Source organism: Odontesthes bonariensis, chromosome 18 (assembly GCF_027942865.1).
Source record: "Odontesthes bonariensis isolate fOdoBon6 chromosome 18, fOdoBon6.hap1, whole genome shotgun sequence".
In the NCBI taxonomy this organism is placed as follows: domain Eukaryota; kingdom Metazoa; phylum Chordata; class Actinopteri; order Atheriniformes; family Atherinopsidae; genus Odontesthes; species Odontesthes bonariensis.
This window is the reverse complement of record NC_134523.1, coordinates 28,717,789-28,740,199: the sequence shown is the minus strand read 5'-3', so window position 1 is coordinate 28,740,199 and position 22,411 is coordinate 28,717,789. Positions and strand designations below refer to the sequence as shown.

Sequence of the window (22,411 nt, the reverse complement as noted above, 5' to 3'; positions counted from 1 at the left end):
GACTGGACGAATGCGCATTTTGATTGAGATGCAGCTGATCGATCTAGAAATAGAAGAATTATTGCTACTACTGGAGCTGGCAGAGAGGCGAAAGAATCGTCACGGTTAGCACGGTTAGCGTCAGCCGGTTAGCAAACCGGAAATACGCATAGTGTAGAGCGGCTGTAGAGTTGAACAATCAGAGGCCTCCTTTCTCTCCTCCCTGCAGCGATGTCTGCGGCACTGTCTGCGGCGATGTCTGCGGCACTGTCTGCGGTGAGTTACAATTTTGAGGAGGTGCACCAGAGTGTCTGCGTAGTGTCTGCGTAGTGTCTGCGTTAACTGCGACACACACGCAGACGACCTGGTTTCCCAGTATAAATCAGGCTTCAGTTTGGAAAGGTCTGCAACATGTCACCAACTACAAGAAACCACCCCCCCACCCTGATGATGATCCCAGACTGGCTGATGACCTGAACGACTTTTACTGCAGGTTTGAAAAGCACCCATTATCACACCCATCACGTACAATGGGTTTCCCCTCAACACCCAACCCCCTCCCCCCACCTGCATTGACGATTTGTGAGAAGGATGTGCGCAGTCTCTTTCAGAAACAAAAGATCAAGAAGGCTCCAGGACCTGATGGCGCATCACCCTCTTGTCTGCGCGTCTGTGCTGAAGAGCTGGCGCCAATCTTCACGCAGATTTTCAACCGGTCCCTAAAATTATGTGAAGTGCCCTCTTGCTTCAAAAGCTCCACCATCATCCCAGTCCCAAAAAAATCCTCCATCTCAGGTTTGAATGACTACAGGCCTGTCGCCCTGACGTCTGTGGTCATGAAATCCTTTGAAAGATTGATGCTGTCCCATCTGAAGGACATAACAGGACCCATGCTGGACCCTCTGCAGTTTGCCTGCAGGGCAAACAGGTCGGCGGATGATGCCGTCAACATGGGACTGCAATTCATCCTGCAACATCTTGACTCCCAAGGGACGTACGCCAGGATCCTGTTTGTGGACTTCAGCTAGGCGTTCAACACCATCATGCCTGAACTCCTACACCAGAAGCTCACTCAGTTATCAGTGCCTGCCTCTACCTGTCAGTGGATCATCAGCTTCCTGTCAGACAGGCAGCAGCTTGTCTGACAGGGGAGTTCCTCATCAAAGACCCGGTCTATAAGTACAGGCGCCCCACAGGGGTGTGTCCTCTCCCCACTGCTCTTCTCCTTCTACACTAATGACTGCACCTCAAAGAGCCCATCTGTAAAACTCCTGAAGTTTGCGGATGACACCACTGTCATTGGTCTGATCCAGGATGGGGATGAGTCTGACTACAGACAGGAGGTGGAGCAGCTGGTCCAGTGGTGCAGTCAGAACCACCTGGAGCTTAACCCCAAGAAGACTGTGGAAATGAAAATGGATTTTAGGAGAAGCTCCCCCCAACTCTACCCACTCACCATTCAGAATGACACAGTGTCCAATGTGGATTCCTTTAGGTTCCTGGGATCAACCATCTCACAGGATCTAAAATGGTCTCCCGACGTCATGGTTGTACAGGACAAACTAGGAAGATTTGTGATGGTGGTGGGAAGTGTTGGTGATTGTGTAATATCAATCCTTAATGTATATGCCCCAAATGAACACGACCCACATTTTTTCAAAGATTTGGCAAATACAACCACAGATAACTCAAAAGGAATGCTGATCATAGCAGGAGATTTTAACACAGTACAGGATGGAAAGGTGGATAGAATGCCTTTGGAAAGGGGGCCTCCAAGTTCTAAAACACACACGTTAAATAATTTCATCTCTGAAATGGGTCTTGTGGATCCATGGAGGGAAAAAAAACCCCAAGGGAAAAGACTTCAGTTTTTTTTCTAATGTACATACCAGTTATTCCAGAATAGATTTCTTTAGTCTCCCCCCACAATATATGCATAATGTTATTGATTGTCATATTGAACCCATCACCTTAAGTGATCATGCTCCAGTTATACTAAAATTGAACCTAGGAATGCACTCATTTTTCAAGTACTGGAGAATGAATGTATCAATATTAAACAACACTGAAGTGGTGGAGGAGTTGAGGCAACACTTAAGAGAATATTTTGAGACAAATGATAATGGAGAAGTTAACCCTACAATACTTTGGGAGGGGGCAAAAGCAGTAATTAGAGGAAGAATCATACAAATTTCATCTAAACTAAAGAGAAAACGATTGGAGGAAAAGATAGGATTAGAAAATAAAATAAAATTGTTAGAGCAGCAACATAAGGGTGGCTCAAATACCATTCTTACTGAACTCAAAGAAACAAGACAAGCGTTAGATAAACTGCTATCAGTACATGCAGAAGGGGCGTTAAGGTTTATTAAACAGCGGTATTACGAAAATGGCAAAAGAGCTACCCGTCTCCTGGCATTTCAGCTTCGCAAAGCTCAAGCTAATCGCACTGTCGCTAAGGTAGTTCACCCAATAAACGGTAAAACCACATCTCACCCTAAAGAAGTGGCAGAGGCATTTGCTACATTTTATCATAATGTATACAAAGAACCCAGATCACAAACGACATCCGATGACATTAATGTTTTCCTTAAAAACTTACAACTTCCTACATTATCAAGAGAAATATCATCACAAAGGATATCACCCATTACAGATATAGAAATAAGAGACGCAATAAAGAGATTAAAAAATAACAAATCCCCAAGAGTTGACGGCCTTCCTGGAGAATTCTATAAGTGCTTCATTAATGTCCTAGTGCCAGTGTTAACTGATGTATTTAGGTATGTTCTCTCAGAGAATAACCCCCCTGAGACCTGGTCTCAGGCTATCATATCTGTGATACACAAGGATGGTAAAGATCCAACACTATGTGAAGCAAACGGACCCATTAGCCTGTTATGTAACGACCAGAAACTGCTGACAAGCATATTAGCGCAAAGAGTTCAAAAACATATTGGGTCAGTTATTAAGCCAGATCAAACAGGGTTTATTCCAAGCAGACAGGGTGCTAATAATATAAGGAGAACTTTAAACATGATTACTTGTGCAAAGAGAAACAAGCAAACTTCAATGCTTATAAACTTTGATGCGCAACGGGCGTTTGACACTGTAAATTGGGAGTTTTTATTTAAGACACTGTCTGCAATGGGCTTCCATTCAGATTTCATAAATTGGGTCACAACTATTTATGAAAAACCCAAAGCAAGAGTCAGAGTAAATGGATGCCGCTCAGAGTTCTTTGACTTGCAGCGAGGGGTGACGCAGGGGGACTGTCTTAGCCCCCTGCTCTTTGCCATTAACATTGAGCCCCTGGCGGCATCTATTAGACAGAATGAGAAAATAAAAGGGATAATGGACATGGGTAATACAGAACATAAAATATCACTATATGCTGACAACATTTTGACTTATATAAGTGACCCTATTGTATCTGTACGAGCCTTAATGAACACTCTTAAAGAGTATGGTGAACTATCTGGATATCAGATTAACGAATCCAAGTCTGAAGCTATGATGTTGAAAGGGATATGGCCTGTGCAATTGACAGGAAAACTTAACTTTCGCTGGTCACAAACATTCAGATACCTGGGAATATTTCTTACTAAAGATTTATCAAACTTGTTCACTGTGAATTATGGGAAGCTAATGAAATGCATTAAAGCAGATCTTATAAGATGGGAGATTTTACCACTTTCTTTGATGGGGAGAGTGGAGACTATTCGGATGAATATACTCCCTAGATTGCTTTTTCTCTTCCAGTCTCTGCCCATTCTTGTCTCCTCAAGTACTTTTACCACAATAGAAAGATGGTTCTCTAAATTCATATGGCAAAGCAAACCCCCCAGGCTTAAACTTAAAAGATTAATGTGCACAAAAACTAATGGAGGCCTCAACTTACCCAATTTAAGGCAATATTACTGGGCTGCCCAACTACGTCATATAAGCCGCTTTCGGACAGACCGTTCTAAGAAAGTAGTTATCAGAACTACCCTACTCGAATTTCGTTCTGATAACTATCCTTCCCCAGCGGAACTGTTTCAGTCTGCATTCGCACATGAGTCGGGACCACCTGGACTGATGCGCCGCGCGCAGCCGTCTGCTTCAGTGACGTGTTAGCCGTTAGCCGTTTAGCGCTACATTCAAACACAAAACAAAACGGTAAAAGTAAGGAGAGTAGAAAAAACACCACCAAGAAGCTAACATGGAGAGCGGGGAGGCCACCGTGTTCATGGTCTGCATGATGGTGATATTAATCATGGACAATCACATCAGGCGTCTAACATCGAGGCTGGAAGAGCTCACAGAGAGAGTCATGAGATACTTTTTCATTTCATGAAGGAAGAAAGGAGAGCAGAGCGCTGCAGACAAATGAGACCAGTGTAAGTTTAACTTATTAAACACCCGCCTGTTCTGTCTGTGTTGTATGAGTAAACATTTCAGCCGTGATAGCATGACATGGGGCGTAGCTACCAACCACCACACACCTCCGTTAGATGTGTTCTATAGAACTATGAAAAGACCTGACCTCAGAGAAGGAGCTAAATAGTTATAGGAACTAAGGGAGAAAGCCCCGAGTTCCTGTATGTCCGAACACGGGAGAAAACGGCCCCGCGGATTAAAAGGTTATTAGAACTGCCAAAGGTTCCTACAGTCCGAAAGCGGCTATAGTCTCCTGGATAACTGAAGAGAAAGATACTATCTGGGTAGGCATGGAACAGGCGGAATGCCTAGACATTCCATTGAATTCACTACCATTCCTTAACTTAAACACTGATAAAATGAAAAAGATCACAAATGTATGAGTTAAAAATACTTTGAGAGTATGGTCAACAGTAAGGAAAAAAATCAAGACCATTTCCAGAGCCATAAGCATAGCTAAAAATGTAGAATTTATTCCGTCAAGACTTGATAGAGGATTTGAAAGATGGAGAGATAAAGGTTTAGAGGTTATGGATCAGTTATTTGATGGAACAGTATTAATGTCATTTGAGCAAATTAAGAAGAAGTATGATTTAAGAAATGAAGACTTCTTTAGATTCCTACAAATAAGAGACTATCTAAAGAAGCATAAACAATGGGATAAGCTCTGTTCACTGCCATCGAAAGTAGAGCATACCTTCATTTCGACTAAAAAGAGAAAAGTGACGCGACACTTCATATCATACTTATATAAAGCTATACAAGAACATTTGGTTGAGAATAACTTAGATATTAAAGAAAAATGGGAACTGGAGATGAATACAATCATTACAGATAAACAATGGGAATTGTCCTTTGAAAAAGGACATAAGATAACAAGTAGTCCCAGTTGGAGGGAATATGGTTGGAAGCTGAGGATGCGATACTTTAGAACACCACTTGTAACATCAAGGTGGAACAACATGTCACCTGAGTGTTGGAGGGGTTGTGGCTCAATAGGAGACCACACACATATATTCTGGGACTGCCCAAAACTAACAGAATGTTGGAAAAGCATACACAAGGAAATAAATGAATGCTTATCTATAGATCTGCCATTAGAACCAATACACTTTTTGTTGGGCATAATACCTGAAGATTTCATGGAGAATAACTGTACTAAAATGTTAAGGACACTCCTGTTAATTGCGAATAAAACCATTACAGTCTCCTGGTTGAAACCACAGCCCCCCACAATAACCCAATGGAGGGACAGAGTTCAAGAGTTGTACCATATGGAACATGTCACTGCAGTTCTACAGCTCAAACCAGAATCATTCCTTAATAACTGGACATGTGTTGTGTTACATCTTCACTTATAATATAACTATCTCTCTCTTTTCTCTTTCTTTTCTCCTCTTTCTTTCTTCTTTCTTTGCTGTGGCCCTATCTGTCTGTTACTTGTTAGAATATTGAGACTGAGGGAGAGGAAAATCAATACATTGATGTAATGAATGTAAAGAATATAACAGAAGTCAATTAATCTTTGAAGTATGCAAATCATGAGGACAATTGTGTATATTTAAGCCGTGGATTACTTGTTTGTACCTGCTAAGACTGATACATGTGTATCTGACATAAAACATTTTTTTTGTTTATTTGATAAAGGAGAATGTGGATGCACCGATGCACTGTATCATTATGGAAATGAAAAATAAAAAGAAGTTAAAAAAAAAAAATGGTCTCCCCACATTGTCACTATCCAGAAAAAGGCCCAGCAGAGGTTATACTTCCTGAGACAGCTAAGGAAGTTTAATCTGCCTAAGGAGCTGCTGACCACTTTCTACTCGGCGATCATCCAGTCTGTCATCTGCACCTCCATCACTGTCTGGTTTGAGTCAGCCACCAAACGAGACAGGGCCAAACTGCAACGGACAATTAGGGCTGCAGAGAGGATTATTGGAACTGACCTCCTTTCCATACAGGACCTTTACCGGTCCAGGGCCAGGAAAAGGGCAGTAAAAATCTCTGCAGACCCCTCACATCCTGGTCACAAACTGTTCAATCTCCCCCCCCTCTGGCAGACGATACAGGGCACTGCTTGCCAAAACCAGACGACACAAAGACAGCTTCTTCCCCCAAGCAGTCACTCTGTTGAACACCCAGGAATAGCATTCCCACCCATAGTTTCTCTTTATTTATATTTATAATCAATTCAACTCTTACTGTTCTGCATTTCTAATTTATATTATTGTTGAGTGTTGTACTTTGTGAGTGAAGTTACCGGAGTCAAATTCCTTGTTTGTTTAGTCAAACCTGACCAATAAAGCTGATTCTGATTCTGATTCTGATTCTGATTCTGATACCCGGCTATCTGTAAATGTGGCCTGAGTGAGACTTCAACAATCTTTGTTTGAACCTCCTTTAACATCATTTGGTTTATACTCTATACTCTGTTCTATCAAAGATTGATTCTAAGAGTATCTGTCGTTACTTTTTCAAACTTTCATACTCCCAAACTGTTGAAAACGCTTCGATTTATGACTTAAATCTGAAGATACTGTCTCAAAATGTTTATTTAGTGTCACAAAATATGGAAATTCTACCTTAAAATTGTGTCTTAATTGTTCAAATTTAGTTAGAAAATGTCAAACGTTCAAACCTTTTATTTTTAGGATACTTTTGTTTTAATAAAAAAGTTTTTAAAGTTGTTCTATCAAAGATTGATTCTAAGAGTATCTGTCGTTACTTTTTCAAACTTTCATACTCCCAAACTGTTTAAAACGCTTCGATTTATGCCTTAAATCTGAAGATACTGTCTCAAAATGTTTATTTAGTGTCACAAAATATGGAAATTCCACCTTAAAATTGTGTCTTAACAGTTCAAATTTAGTTAGAAAATGTAAAATGTTCAAATTTTTTACTTTAAAGGATACTTTTGTTTTAATAAAAAAGTTTTTTAAGTTATATCTATTGTCAACTTTGACCGTTTGCTTTGATTTAGATATACGAAGGAGTTCCTGTACAAATCAGCCATTACATTATGACCAGTGTCAGGGAGCGGGTACAGAACAGGGTGTCCTGTCTGCTTCCTCTTGGTCCAGTGGATGCTGGGGCAGGGCCTTTGTGGACCAAGCTTCCCACAGACGCCTTTAAATCAGTCTGTGGGGAGCTCGCAGGCTCGGTGAACACCTCAGCATCTTATTTGCCTTCCTTCATGAGCTTTTTTTGAGATACAAAAAGGAATGAAACGAGTTCATTTACTCTCGTTTTTCCTCATCGACTTGGCCTGAAATGCAAAAAAATGGATGAAATTGATAGAGAATCACAGCTTTTATTTGGTCTTCTGAGCTTGATTTACTGTCCCGGCTTTTCAGAACTTCAGGTGTTTTATTCTGAAGGCTTTAAAGAAGATTAACCCTTTGTAAGCACTGTTACACTGGAAAAAATGCCCCTCCAAAAATGAGTAAAAAAACAAAAAATAAAAGAGTTTTTGCTTGAAATAAGCAAAAAAATCTGCCAATGGAACTAGTGAAAATCGGCTTGTCAAGATTTCTTGAAATAAAATGTGATATTTAGGACTTTTGAGATAAAAGTGATCTTGAAATTAGCTTAAAAACCTCTTCAAATGTCAAAAAAAGCTTGTTTCGTATGAAATCTGACTCAAAACAATTTGTTTTTAAGACTTTTTCATTTAACAAGATATTCCAGATGTACTGTCTTCAAACAAGTCCCTATATCTGGCTGAAATGGTACTTGTTAGGCAGTTGTGTCTTATATTAAGTGTAATGAGATACTCAATGAGACAAATATACCTGGTAAGATTTAGATTTTTTCCAGTGTGACTCGTCACTTTCTTAACTTAATGAGCTCTAACGTGCAGGTAAAGCCGTTTCCGTGACTCCGCGTAATCCTGGTGAGGAAAGCGGGAGATGCTGACCAAATCTGGTGTTTGCTAAAAACTTAATTTACCCTAAAATGCAGAAAAACCAGCTCGAACCAGCTCGCATCAAGGTATGTTATTGCTGACTGCTTTTCGGGGAATCTTTTATACGAATTCACACCAGAATATCAGGTGTTTGCAGCCCAGAGAGCGAGCCCAGAGTGTGTTAACTCGGTCCATCTGAGAGGGTTTTTAGTTAGAGTGCAGTCATTCCCAGCTGTAAGTGAGAAGACAAGGAGGATTAAAACTCCCTTTGATGAAAGTGGTCAAACAAGCCGATCTGGGTGCCGAGTGGGAGGAGACGGGTGAGCATCAGAATGGGCTGAGCTTCACCTGCTGTGAAAACTGGATCCCTGACAGACCTGAGGAGGGAGAGGGCTCATCGGACGGAGGTGTGGATGTGAGGAGCCCAGAGAAAGGAAGGATATGAGAGGTTGACCTGAGCCAACAGGGGAAGAGTTTGTCCAAAACATGGCGGCAGCGGCGGCGGCCTGGAGGTTCGCACTTTTGTTCTGCGTGTTGCTGATGGTGTCCAGAAGCCCGAGTCTGGCCAGTGAGGACACGTCACATGACAGTAGCAGCGACCACGGGGACTCGAGCCACAACACGACCGTTGAAAGTGAAGGAGACTCTGGAGACTCTGGTCATGGAGACTCTGGTGGTGGAGACTCTGGCCATGGAAAAGAGCCAATCACCACCGTGCCAATCGTAACCTGGAAGTGGCACCACGTCAGCATCCCGTACCTGGTGGCCCTGTGGATCCTGGTCTCCTGGATGTGCAAACTCAGTGAGTGCTGATCGGCCCCGACTTTAAACACTTAACACTGGAAAAAATTGCCCCTCCAGAAATAATTTTAAAAAAAACAACAAATACGAGACGTTTTTGCCTGAAATAAGCAAAAAAATCTGTAAAAATAATGCACAGACTGACACGATTACGTAATATCCCTTTACTGAACTGAAATTCGAACATTTTACATTTTCTTACTAAATTTGAACTATTAAGACACAATTTTAAGGTAGAATTTCCATATTTTGTGACACTAAATAAACATTTTGAGACAGTATCTTTAGATTTAAGACATAAATCGAATTGTTTTAAACAGTTTGGGAGTATGAAAGTTTGAAAAAGTAACGACAGATACTTTTAGAATCAATCTTTGATAGAACAGAGTATAGAGTATAAACCAAATGATGTTAAAGGAGGTCCAAACAAAGATTGTTGAAGCTTTCCTGGCTGAAAATGCTTAAAAAAAGGAGGCAAACATGTCTCCTGAAGCCAGTTTTGGTCAGTCCAACACACCTGAGTCTCAGATCTAAACTACCCGGGAAGTGATTTGACCTATTTGTCTCTACTGGAGAGGAGAGCCGGCTCGGCCAACTTCTCCTCCCCTGAAACACTGTTGAGCCTTCATTGCCTCCATACATGTGTGTTTAGGTGCACTGGAAAAAATGCCCCTCCAAAAATAAGTTGGTAAAACAACAAAAACAAGACGTTTTTGCTTGAAATTAGCTTTAAAAACCTCTTCAAATGTAGAAAAAAAGCTTGTTTCATGTGATATGTGACTCAAAACAATTTGTTTTCAAGACTTTTTCATTTAACAAGATATTCAAGATGTATTGTCTTCAAACAAGTCCCTATATCTGGCTGAAATAGTACTTGTCAGGCAGTTGTGTCTTATATTAAGTGTAATGAGATAATTTGACTAGAAATGAGACAAATATACTTGGTAAGATTTAGATTTTTTCCAGTGTAAGCACAGTTCAGCACCTTTAATCGTATTTCAACTTAATGATGCACAACCTGCTGATGTTATTATTTTTCCAGCTCCTTCACCTTCATCCTTCTCAGGATTATCAGTGACTGCAGCCTTTGTCTTGAGTAGTTTTAGTCCAATCACACTGGAAAAAATCTAAATCTTACCAAGAATATTTGTCTCATTGAGTATCTCATTACACTTAATATAAGACACAACTGCCTAACAAGTACCATTTCAGCCAGATATAGGGATTTGTTTTAATACAGTACATCTTAAATGAAAAAGTCTTGAAAACAAATTGTTTTGAGTCACATATATCATATGAAACAAGCTTTTTTTTCATTTGAAGAGGTTTTTAAGCTAATTTCAAGATCACTTTTATCTCAAAAGTCCTATATATCACATTTTATTTCAAGAAATCTTGACAAGCCGATTTTCACTAGTTCCATTGGTAGATTTTTTTGCTTATTTCAAGCAAAAACGTCTTTTATTTGTTGTTTTTCTTACTTATTTTTGGAGGGGCATTTTTTCCAGTGTTTGAGTCTGACCTGTGCTGAATGTCCCACCGCATGAAGAGCACGTCTTGTCCTTTACAATCTCTGAACAGTTTCATTAACCGTGTGTACACAACAGATGCAGATACGTCGCGACTGTGTGGACAATGTAAATGAATGAGTGTGAGTGTGTGTTTGTGTACGCGAGGTGACGTAAATATGGGAATGTGGTGGATGTGATGCAGGATGTGGAGAAGCAGACAGCGGCGGCTGACTTCTTCTGTTATTTTGCAGATTGTTGCTCAGTTTTAGGTCGGCTTTAGAGGAAGTGAGTCTAGCTCTTACGCTGGAAAAAATCTAAATCTTACCAGGTATATTTGTCTCATTGAGTATGTCATTACACTTGATATAAGACACAACTGCCTAACAAGTACCATTTCAGCCAGATATAGGGACTTAAGGTTTTAATACAATACACTTGAATATCTTGTTAAGTGAAAAAGTCTTGAAAACAAATTGTTTTGAGTCATATTTCACATGAAACAAGCTCTTTTTTTTTACATTTGAAGAGGTTTTTAAGCTAATTTCAAGATCACTTTTATCTCAAAAGTCCTAAATATCACATCTTATTTTAAGAAATCTTGACAAGCCGATTTTCACTAGTTCCATTGGCAGATTTTTTTGCTTATTTCAAGCAAAAACGTCTTTTATTTGTTGTTTTTCTTACTTATTTTTGGAGGGGCATTTTTTCCAGTGTTTGAGTCTGACCTGTGCTGAATGTCCCACCGCATGAAGAGCACGTCTTGTCCTTTACAATCTCTGAACAGTTTCATTAACCGTGTGTACACAACAGATGCAGATACGTCGCGACTGTGTGGACAATGTAAATGAATGAGTGTGAGTGTGTGTTTGTGTACGCGAGGTGACGTAAATATGGGAATGTGGTGGATGTGATGCAGGATGTGGAGAAGCAGACAGCGGCGGCTGACTTCTTCTGTTATTTTGCAGATTGTTGCTCAGTTTTAGGTCGGCTTTAGAGGAAGTGAGTCTAGCTCTTACGCTGGAAAAAATCTAAATCTTACCAGGTATATTTGTCTCATTGAGTATGTCATTACACTTGATATAAGACACAACTGCCTAACAAGTACCATTTCAGCCAGATATAGGGACTTAAGGTTTTAATACAATACACTTGAATATCTTGTTAAGTGAAAAAGTCTTGAAAACAAATTGTTTTGAGTCATATTTCACATGAAACAAGCTCTTTTTTTTTACATTTGAAGAGGTTTTTAAGCTAATTTCAAGATCACTTTTATCTCAAAAGTCCTAAATATCACATCTTATTTTAAGAAATCTTGACAAGCCGATTTTCACTAGTTCCATTGGCAGATTTTTTTGCTTATTTCAAGCAAAAATGTCTTGTATTTACTGTTTTCTTATTTTTGGAGGGGCATTTTTTCCAGTGTAGAGCTGAAACCCATTAGAGATGTCATTGATAAAGAAAAAGTACTTTTTTTCTTGCATAAAATACCCGTCCAGTTAAATTTGCTTCGACATTTAAGCGTTTTTATTTCATGATTTTAATTCAGAGATGCTAAGAAGCAACAGCATCCCAGAAAGGCCCAATCAAACACTGACTTTAAAGCGTTTTTTCTGTGTTTGTGCAGCCACAGAAAGGGCAGCTGAGGGGCTGGTTGACTCGGTTGCTGTTTGCCGTTTGAGTCACTAGATGTCACTATATCCCACAGTGTCAGATTCTTTAAAAAAAAGTTTCGAAACAGCCAGTTGTGTCTTATATTAAGTGTAATGAGATATTTGAACTAGAAATGAGACAAATATACTTGGTAAGACTTTGATTTTTTTCCAGTGTGGGCCTCTTCGAATCTAGGCTAAAAACCTACTTATTTAGGATTGCTTTAATACCCAGTTGTATGATGACATTTTATCTTATTTTATCTTATTAGATTTTGTTGTATTTTATTGTTTTCACTGTTCTTTTATTGTTTTTATTTGTTTTTACTTCTCTTTCTCTTTATTTATTACCTGCTCTAAAGCACTTTGGTACACCGTAAGGATCGTCTGTAACGGGCTGGATGAATAAAGCACATTTACATTTACATCAGTGTAAATCAGTTGAAAATAATCCACAAACAGTAAATGTTGTGCAGACAGTGGCATCACATTTCTCCTGATCATGCATCCTCTTCTCAGGCTTACAATACTTCCTTTAATCCCCCAATCCTCCTTAATTAATTCACGATGGACAGTAAACACAGGCCGACTTATCTGAGACGAGTTAGCGTTCCTCAACACATCTACACATTCACTGTGACTGCTTACCTCAGACCTCAGGATGCTAACAGTTCTTACACACTGGAAAAAATCAAAGTCTTACCAAGTACATTTGTCTCATTGAGTATCTCATTACACTTAATATAAGATATAATTGCCTAAAAAGCACCATTTCAGCTAGATATAGGGACTTGTTTTAATACAATACATCTTGAATATCTTGTTAAGTGAAAAAGTCTTGAAAACAAATTGTTTTCAAGATTCAAGAGGGTTTATTGTCATTCCAGCCATATACACAGTACACAGTGCAATGAAATAACATTTCTCGAGAAGTTTTCAGTGCAACAAACAGCAACAACAAAGAACAGCGCAACAATAAAGAACAGCTGGGACAACAGAGATGATCAGATCAGTCTCTGAGCGTTGAGGAGTCGTATGGCCTGGGGGAAGAAGCTGTTTTGTAGTCTGGTGGTGACAGACCGTATGCTGCGGTACCTTCTGCCAGATGGGAGGGGTGAGAAAAGTCTATGTGAGGGGTGGGTGGGGTCTTTAAGAATCCTGGTTGACTTGTGGATGCAGCGTGTGGTGTAGATGTCTGAGACGGAGGGGAGAGTGGCTCCAGTGATCTTTTCAGCCGTCCTCACCACACGTTGAAGGTTTGCGATCCAGTTGGGTGCAGTTACCGAACCAGGTGGTGATGCAGCTTCCCAGGAGGCTCTCTATGGTCCCTCTTTAAAAGGTGGAGAGAATGGTGGGAGGGAGGTGGGCTCTCTTCAGCCTTCTCAGGAAGTGGAGACGCTGCTGAGCCTTCTTTACGGTGGAGCCGGTGTTGAGGGACCAGGTGAAGTTCTCCGCCAGATGGACACCAAGGAATTTGGTGCTCTCCACAATCTCCACCAGGGAGCCTTCGATGTGCAGAGGCTCGTGGTCCCTCTGTGCTCTGCGGAAGTCAACCACCATCTCTTTAGTTTTGTCCACATTCCGAGACAGGTTGTGGGCTTTGCACCAGGTGATCAGCTTTTCCACCTCCTCCCTGTATGATGACTCGTCGTTCTTTTCGATGAGACCCACCACGGTCGTATCGTCAGCGAACTTGATTATGTGGTTTGAGTCGTGTAGTGCTGTGCAGTCGTGGGTTAGGAGTGTGAACAGCAGTGGACTGAGCACGCAGCTTTGAGGTGCCCCTGTGCTCAGTGTGGTGGTGCTGGAGGTGTTGCTAGTCCGTCTAGCTGAATGGCCGCCTCCGGGACGCGGCCGCTGAGCCTTGTTTCTGTGAAAACATACACACAGCAGTCCCTAGTTGTCCCGTTGAGTAGTCCGTTGTAGTTTGAAGTAGTCCAGTTTATTTTCAAGGGAGCGGACGTTAGAGAGCAGGATGGACGGGAGAGCCGGTCGGCTAGCATTAGCCATCAGCCTAGCACGGACACCGGCTCTCTTGCCCCTCTTCCGTCTTCTCTCACACCGCTTTCAGCGCCTCCTCACCCGGCCCTTGTCTTCAGGCGAGCTCGGGAATTTGCGAAGCAGGCTGGTAGACTATAGCGCGTCCATTGTCTCCGTTGGTAACGCCGTTGGGCAGTGTTTAAGTCCCATAAGTAGACTCCGTTGGTAGACTTGTGATGCATCTGCATCTGAGTGTTGCAGTTTAGCGGCCTCTATAGTGCAGTTTGTAGATTTCAGACACATAACTTAACGATATAAATATAATAATACACTAAAATTACACAGTTTTTTCGTCTCGAGGGGTCGCTGCGAAAATGATCGCACCGCCGCTTTATGGTTACCTTTATGGTTTTGAGTCATATTCACATTCACATAAAACAAGCTTTTTTTTCATTTGAAGAGGTTTTTAAGCTAATTTCAAGATCACTTTTAACTCAAAAGTCCTAAATATCACATTTTATTTCAAGAAATCTTGACAAGCCGATTTTTACTAGTTCCATTGGCAGATTTTTTTTGCTTATTTCAAGCAAAAACATCTTGTATTTGTTGTTTTTTTACTTATTTTTGGAAGGGCATTTTTTTCCAGTGTAACAGTGCTTACAAAGGGTTAATCTTTAGTAAAAATCTTATTTAATCTGCGTTAACTCAGGTGAGCTCACAGGTGACGGGTTTAATGAGGCAGAGTTGGATGCATTAGCTCTCAGGCTGAAAACAGCCTCCGTCTGACCTCCATGAAGTTCACCTCACTCCAGCGTACAGTGACCCAAGGGTACAAGTTAAAGTGTCAGCCGCTGTTTAGCAGGATGTATTAGGTAATTTGTTAATAAGGCTGAAAGGGGTGTTCACGCTTGGCTGTGCAGCTCTTATAAGCATGATTTACGGCTTTTAAAACACTTCAAACTCTAATGTGCGTAAGATACTGTGCAGCTGAAATAAACCGAGCGATTATAGCTGCGAGCACTTTCAGATTTTAACCTGAAATGTGCGACTGCCAGTGGCGTAACTCCCATTAGGCAAACCTAGGCATTTGCCTAGGGCCCCAACCAAATCTGTCTTTCATAGGGGCCCCCAAATCTGACCGTCCCAGCCAAGTAAATACACAAAAAAACTAATGTTAATTTGTTAATTAATTAATTTGTTACTTATGTAAAGTAAAAAAACATATTTCTATGAAAAATAACAGACATATCAGCATAACACCGAACTAATGCCTAAATAATAATTGTCCAAGCACACATGTCCCCATCCATTGTGCATTGGACTAGTCCAGAATATGATGACGTAGCAATGTGCGACATAACGTGATTTCAAATCAAAGCGAGGGAACTGTATGCGACTCGGTGAAAAATGAAGCGGAGTTATGATAGTGGTAATGCTAAAAGAAAGAAACGGACAGAGAACAAAAGAATTGCAGATGCACTGCTGAAAAAATGAGAGAATGAGACCTGATAAAGGGCAGGAAAAGCACATGAAGAAGAGATGAGTGAGACAGGTGTGAAGCAGAGGAGCTTGAAGGCAAACCAGGGACACAGATGAAGAGTAACAGGGATACAGACAGAGAAAAAGAAGATAGGGAGAAAGAGAGAAGGTAATCATTCAAAAAACATTGATACTTGACTTGGATATTTATTTATAATGCTATATTTATTTATAATGCTCCATGATTGACCAGAGGTCCGTTTCACAAAGCAGGTTTAGTGAAAACTCTGAGTTGGTTAACCCTGAAATCAGGGAAACTGAGTTTTTCCGTTTCACAAAGGGAGGTAACTCAACCCCGAGAAAGAGGGCTAACTCTAGCCTGTTTCACAAAGAGAGGTAACTTAACCTCTCAGTCAGTTACCGTAGTAACAGACTCTGAGAAACTCTCAGACGCGCGAAACTACCAGGGCGGCACGGGGTGGCAGCCGCCACCCCTGAAAAGGGGTCTGCCATCCCAGTGCGAGGGAGTGTTTTTTTTTTTTTTTTTTTTTCAATGCGAGTGAGAGCGTGCAGGCAATACAATAAGGCTAGGCGTCCACTATTCCGGCACGTCAACGTAACTCGCCGGATTGGATGCCTAGTGTCGCCGTGTTGCTGCTGCAGTGGGCGTGTACAGAGGGGCCTGTATACGAAGTTGTATAGAACATACGGGCTCCGGGGGAAAAGTAAATAACTTGTGATTTTAACCAACCGAAGTTTCTCCCTCTAAAAATTTGAGTTTTGGAGGGAAATTAATGTGTATAAATCGTCAGCAATGGAAAATTATTTCGTATTTCACCATGGCTGTGGATCTGCGAGCGAGGAGAGCTGCTGCTGCTGCTGCGACACAGGAGATCACATGATCTACTGTCATTGGATAACGCACTCCGTCTGCCGTGGCAAATTTGCATAAACTTCGAGCGAGCCCAACTTTTTGACGTGCCGCAAGTCCCCCGCTCGCCGTGCCGGAATCCCAGCATGCTTTGCGAGCACGGCGACAACGATCGGCCGGGTTTCATTGAAAATTAATTGAATGCGTTGGATACGGCTTGACGTGCCGGAATAGTGGACGCCTAGAGTAACTCGTGCACCATGCGCGTTTCGACTGCGCCGGCACGAGAGAGAGGGGGGAGGGGGGGGAGAGGTGTGAAACCTGTGCGTGTCTGTCCAAAGCGATGCTCTGTTCAACAAACGTTCAGGGCGACTGCTTGTCAGAGGGCGCGCTGATTGGTTTAGTCAGCAAAATAAGCCAAAAACGTTCGGTGTGGGAGGGCTTCGATTTACACTCTGACAGTCACCTAAGTTACCACTCAAAACTGTGCATCCTGCCAAATGGCAGAGGGTGAATCCATGAGTAAAAAACGAAAATATAAGACTCATTTTACAGCAGAATATACTATATATCCATGTCTAGTGAAGGTGAAGAATGATGACACCGTGGCGAGGTGCACTGTATGCAATAGTGACTTCAGTATTGCCCACAGGGGACTTAATGACTGTAAAATATGTGGAGGTAGGTGAATGCGCCATCATCTGCATTTTATTTCTGTAGGTTAAATGCTGTTATAAAATAAAGCAAAACGTATCAAAGACTTATTTGAAGTATCAATACACATTTAGTTACTAAATTGTGTAGGCCTGTATCTAACTAGCCAGCTACAGTATCTAACTATCTATATCCAGCCTGTCTAAGCCTTTTAAAAAATCCCCAATTTACTATGTTGATATATTGTTGTTATTCTGTACACATACACTCACAAAATACTTTGGCAGGCAGGCCTTTGAGGGAGGGCTTTACTTCTAGGATAATGCTGGAATTTTGTAAAGTGCTGGGAAGTCCTCAAATTTCTAAATCATTCCTATGGCTTGATTTTGCTTTCAAAGCAAACACTGAACCACTGTTATTCCTGTCCACACACAAAATCTTTTTGTTGGTCCTTTCATTGGTAAATGTAAATGGTGGTTTTACTCATGTCCATTTTGTATTTTAGTTCTGTTAAGCATAAGATCATTTTGTATCTCTGGCAGTGAAAACATTATTTGATTTTCACATGTAACTTACTTGTGTCATGGAAATTCTAATCTCTCTCTCTCGTGCTCTCTCTCTCGTTTGATCTGAATAATAAACATATAATTTTGGCAAATGCTGGAGAAATCTGAAACTGATTTTACTGTGGAGAGTTGATACCATTGTTAGTGGCAGTGCAGTATTGGTTTATTGCGATTCTTTAATCTCAATTTAAAGTAAGGGTATTGGGATGGTAATTTGTTTTATGTGTGTATTTAAAAAATGAGGGCCCCATGTCTATATTTTGCCTAGGGCCCCAAAATGGCTAGATACGCCCCTGGCGACTGCAGGCTGAATGTTTCACACTTAAGAGAAAAGTCCTGTGTGAAACCGGTCCATCTAACAAGCCCATTGTCCCTTTGTTCTGCTCACACAGGACGGGACTGTTGGCCGGAGAAAACAGCCGTCTGTGGAAAAGTGAAAAGACAGAAGCCTTCAAATGTCTGACATTTAACCAAATATAGAGCTAAATATAGAATTTTTTTTCTTCTGAAGAAATGATTCTTAAACCAATATTTTATCCACAAAAGAACAGAAAACACATGAAAAATTAAAAATATGAAAAATAACACATGAAACATGAAAAACATAAAATATTTATATAAAAATATAAAATAACACATGAAACATGTAAAATATAAAATATTTATATAAAAATATAAAATAACACATCCTTCCATTATCTTCTGCTGGTCCGGGGATCGGGTCGCGGGGGCAGCAGCTTGAGCAAAGACACCCAGATGTCCCTGTCCCCGGCCACTTCCTCCAACTCTTCTGGAGAGACCCCGAGGCGTTCCCAGGCCAGCCGAGAAACATAGTCTCTCCAACGTGTCCTGGGTCTTCCCCGGGGCCTCCTCCCAGTGGGACGGGCCCGGAACACCTCACCGGGGAGGCGTCCAGGAGGCATCCTAACCAGATGCCTGAGCCACCTCATCTGACTCCTGCGATGCGGAGGAGCAGCGGTTCTACTCCGAGCCCCTCCCGGATGACCGAGCTTCTCACCCTATCTCTAAGGGAGAGCCCAGACACCCTGCGGAGGAAACTCATTTCGTCCGCTTGTATTCGCGATCTCGTTCTTTCGGTCACTACCCACAGCTCGTGACCATAGGTGAGGGTAGGAACATAGATTGAACGGTAAATCGAGAGCCTCGCCTTCTGGCTCAGCTCCTTCTTCACCACGACGGGCCGGTGCAGAGCCCGCATCACTGCAGATCCGTCTGTCAATCTCCTGCTCCATTCGTCCCTCACTCGTGAACAAGACCCCGAGATACTTGAACTCCTCCACTTGGGTAAGGATCTCATTCCCGACCCGGAGAGAGCATTCCACCCTTTTCCGGCTGAGGACCATGGTCTCAGATTTGGAGGTGCTGATTCTCATCCCAGCCGCTTCACACTCGGCTGCGAACCGCTCCAGTGAGAGCTGAAAGTCACGGCCCGACGACGCCAACAGAACCACATCGTCCGCAAAAAGCAGAGACCCGATTCTGAGGTCGCCAAACCTGACCCCCTCAATGCCCTGGCTGCGCCTAGAAATTCTGTCCATAAAAATTAGGAACAGAATCGGTGACAAAGGGCAGCCCTGACGGAGTCCAACCCTCACAGGAAACATGTCCGACTTACTGCTGGCAATGCGGACCAAACTCTGACACCGGTCATACAGAGACCGAACAGCCCATATCAAGGAGTCCGGCACTCCGTACTCCCGGAGCACCCCCCACAAGAGTCCCTGAGGGACACGGTCGAACGCCTTCTCCAAGTCCACAAAACACATGTAGACCGGTTGGGCGAACTCCCATGCACCCTCCAGGATCCTGCCGAGGGTATAGAACTGGTCTACTGTTCCACGGCCAGGACGAAAACCACACTGCACCTCCTGAATCCGAGATTCGACTATCTGGCGGATCCTCCTCTCCAGTACCCCCAAAAAGACCTTACCAGGGAGGCTGAGGAGTGTGATCCCCCTATAGTTGGAACACACCCTCCGGTCCCCCTTTATAAAGAGGGGGACCACCACCCCGATCTGCCAGTCCAGAGGCACTGCCCCCGATGTCCACGCGATGCTGCAGAGGCCTGTCAACCAAGACAGCCCCACAACATCCAGAGCCTTGAGGAACTCAGGACGGACCTCATCCACCCCCGGGGCCTTGCCACCGAGGAGTTTTTTGACCACCTCGGCAACCTCAGCCCCAGAAATGGGAGGCCCCACGTCCGAGCTCCCCAACTCTGCTTCCTCATCGGAAGGCGTGTCGGTAGGATTGAGGAGGCCCTCGAAGTATTCCCCCCACCGACTCACGACGTCCCTAGTTGAAGTCAGCAGAGCCCCGCCCTCACCATACACGGTGTTGACGGTGCACCGCTTTCCCCCCCTGAGCCGCCGGATGGTGGACCAGAATCTCCTCGAAGCCGTCCGGAAGTCGTTCTCCATGGCCTCCCCGAACTCCTCCCAAGCCCGAGTTTTTGCCTCAGCAACTACCGAGGCTGCGTTCCGCTTGGCCTGTCGGTACCCATCAGCTGCTTCCAGAGTCCCATTGGGCAAAAAGGCCCGATAGGACTCCTTCTTCAGCTTGACGGCTTCCCTCACCACTGGGGTCACCCAGCGGGTTCGGGGATTGCCGCCACGACAGGCACCGACCACCTTACGGCTACAGCTCCGGTCGGCCGCCTCAAAAATGGAGGCACATCCCCCACCTCCCCCGGGACATGGTTGAAGCTCTGCCGGAGGTGGGAGTTGAAACTCCTCCTTACAGGGGATTCCGCCAGCCGTTCCCAACAGACCCTCACAATACGTTTGGGCCTGCCAGGTCTGACCGGCTTCCTCCCCTACAAGCGGAGCCAACTCACCACCAGGTGGTGATCAGTTGACAGCTCCGCCCCTCTCTTCACCCGAGTGTCCAGGACATACGGCCGCAAGTCCAACGATACGACCACAAAGTCGATCATCGAGCTGCGGCCTAGGGTGTCCTGGTGCCAAGTGCACATATGGACACCCTTATGCCTGAACATGGTGTTCGTTATGGACAGTCCGTGACGAGCACAGAAGTCCAACAACAAAACACCACTCTGATTCAGATCGGGGGGGGGCGTTCCTCCCAATCACGCCCCTCCAGGTCTCACTGTCATTGCCCACGTGAGCATTGAAGTCTCCCAGCAGGACGAGGGAGTCTCCCGGGGGAGCACTCTCTAGTGTCTTCTCCAGGGACTCCAAAAAGGGTGGGTACTCTGAACTGCTGTTTGGTGCATAAGCACAAACAACAGTCAGGACCCGTCCCCCCACCCTAAGGCGGAGGGAGGCTACCCTCTCGTCTACCGGGGTGAACCCCAATGTACAGGCGCACAGCAGGGCAATAAGTATGCCCACACCTGCTCTACGCCTCTCACCGCGGGCAACTCCAGAGTGGAAGAGAGTCCAACCCCTCTCGAGGAGGCTGGTTCCGGAGCACAAACCACGCGTCGAGGTGAGTCCGACTATATCTAGCCGGAACCGCTCAGCCTCGCGCACCAGCTCAGGCTCCTTCCCCAGCAGAGAGGTGACGTTCCACGTCCCAAGAGCCAGCTTCAGTAGCCGAGGATCAGACCGCCAAGGGCCTGCCTTCGGCTGTCGCCCAGCTCACATTGCACCCGACCCCCATGGCCCCTCCCACGGGTGGTGAGCCTGTCGGAAGGGGGACCCGTGTCGTTTCTTCGGGCTGTGCCCGACCGAGCCCCACGGGCACAGACCCGGCCACCAGGCACTCGCCGGCGGGCCCCACCCCTGGGCCTGGCTCTAGGGGGAGGCCCCGGTGACCCACGTCCAGGCGAAGGAACACAGTGTCCAATTTTCTTCATCATCATAAAAAAATATATAAAATAATTAAATAAAAATATAAAATAACACATGAAACATGAAAAATATAAAATATTTATTTAAAAATATAAAATAACACATGAAACATGAAAAATATAAAATATTTATATAAAAAATATAAAATAACACATGACAAATATAAAATATTTATATAAAAATATAAAATAACACATGAAACATGAAACATGAAAATGATTAAATATGTATATAAAAATATAAAATAACACATCAAACATGAAAAATATTAAATATTTAAATAAAAATATAAAATAACACATGGAACATGGAACATATAAAATATTTATATAAAAATATAAAATAACACACGAAAAATATCCTCCCATCTTGAATTTAAAGGTAGAAGTTTACTGCATCATGTCTTTATTTGCATAAAGACATGATGCATCGACGCTGCAGGTCGTTGACTTCATCCAAGTCCAACCGCGTTTGATGAGTGTCAGGTTCAAATACCTACAAATTTATAAAGAAGACAGAGAGAGACGTTTAGGATTTTTAACTCATGAGGAGAGCGTTAAAGAGACCCTTCATTACAATCTCCAAACCGCTCTGAAGCATCTCTGAACGCAGGGACGCAGGAACACATTTTCACCAGGGGGTGCTGGGGGGGATTCATTTTTTTTTTATGCAATTTCCTGCATTCTAATCAATTTTAGGGTGAGTAATCCTAGGCTATCTGACTTACTCTCGCATGTTTTATGTAGCCTAAACAAG

At 43.1% G+C, this 22,411-nt stretch overlaps 1 protein-coding gene across 1 annotated transcript in view; it reads left to right on the top strand.

Moving 5' to 3' along the window:
• The first annotated feature begins 8,658 nt into the window (after positions 1–8,658).
• Positions 8,659–22,411, top strand: part of LOC142367877 (sodium/hydrogen exchanger 3-like) — a 37,214-nt gene continuing 23,461 nt past the window's right edge. Inside the window, exon 1 of the mRNA XM_075449899.1 lies at positions 8,659–9,110. Coding sequence (XP_075306014.1) covers positions 8,795–9,110 — 316 coding nt within the window. The 5' untranslated portion in view covers positions 8,659–8,794. The remainder of the gene's footprint in view (positions 9,111–22,411) is intronic.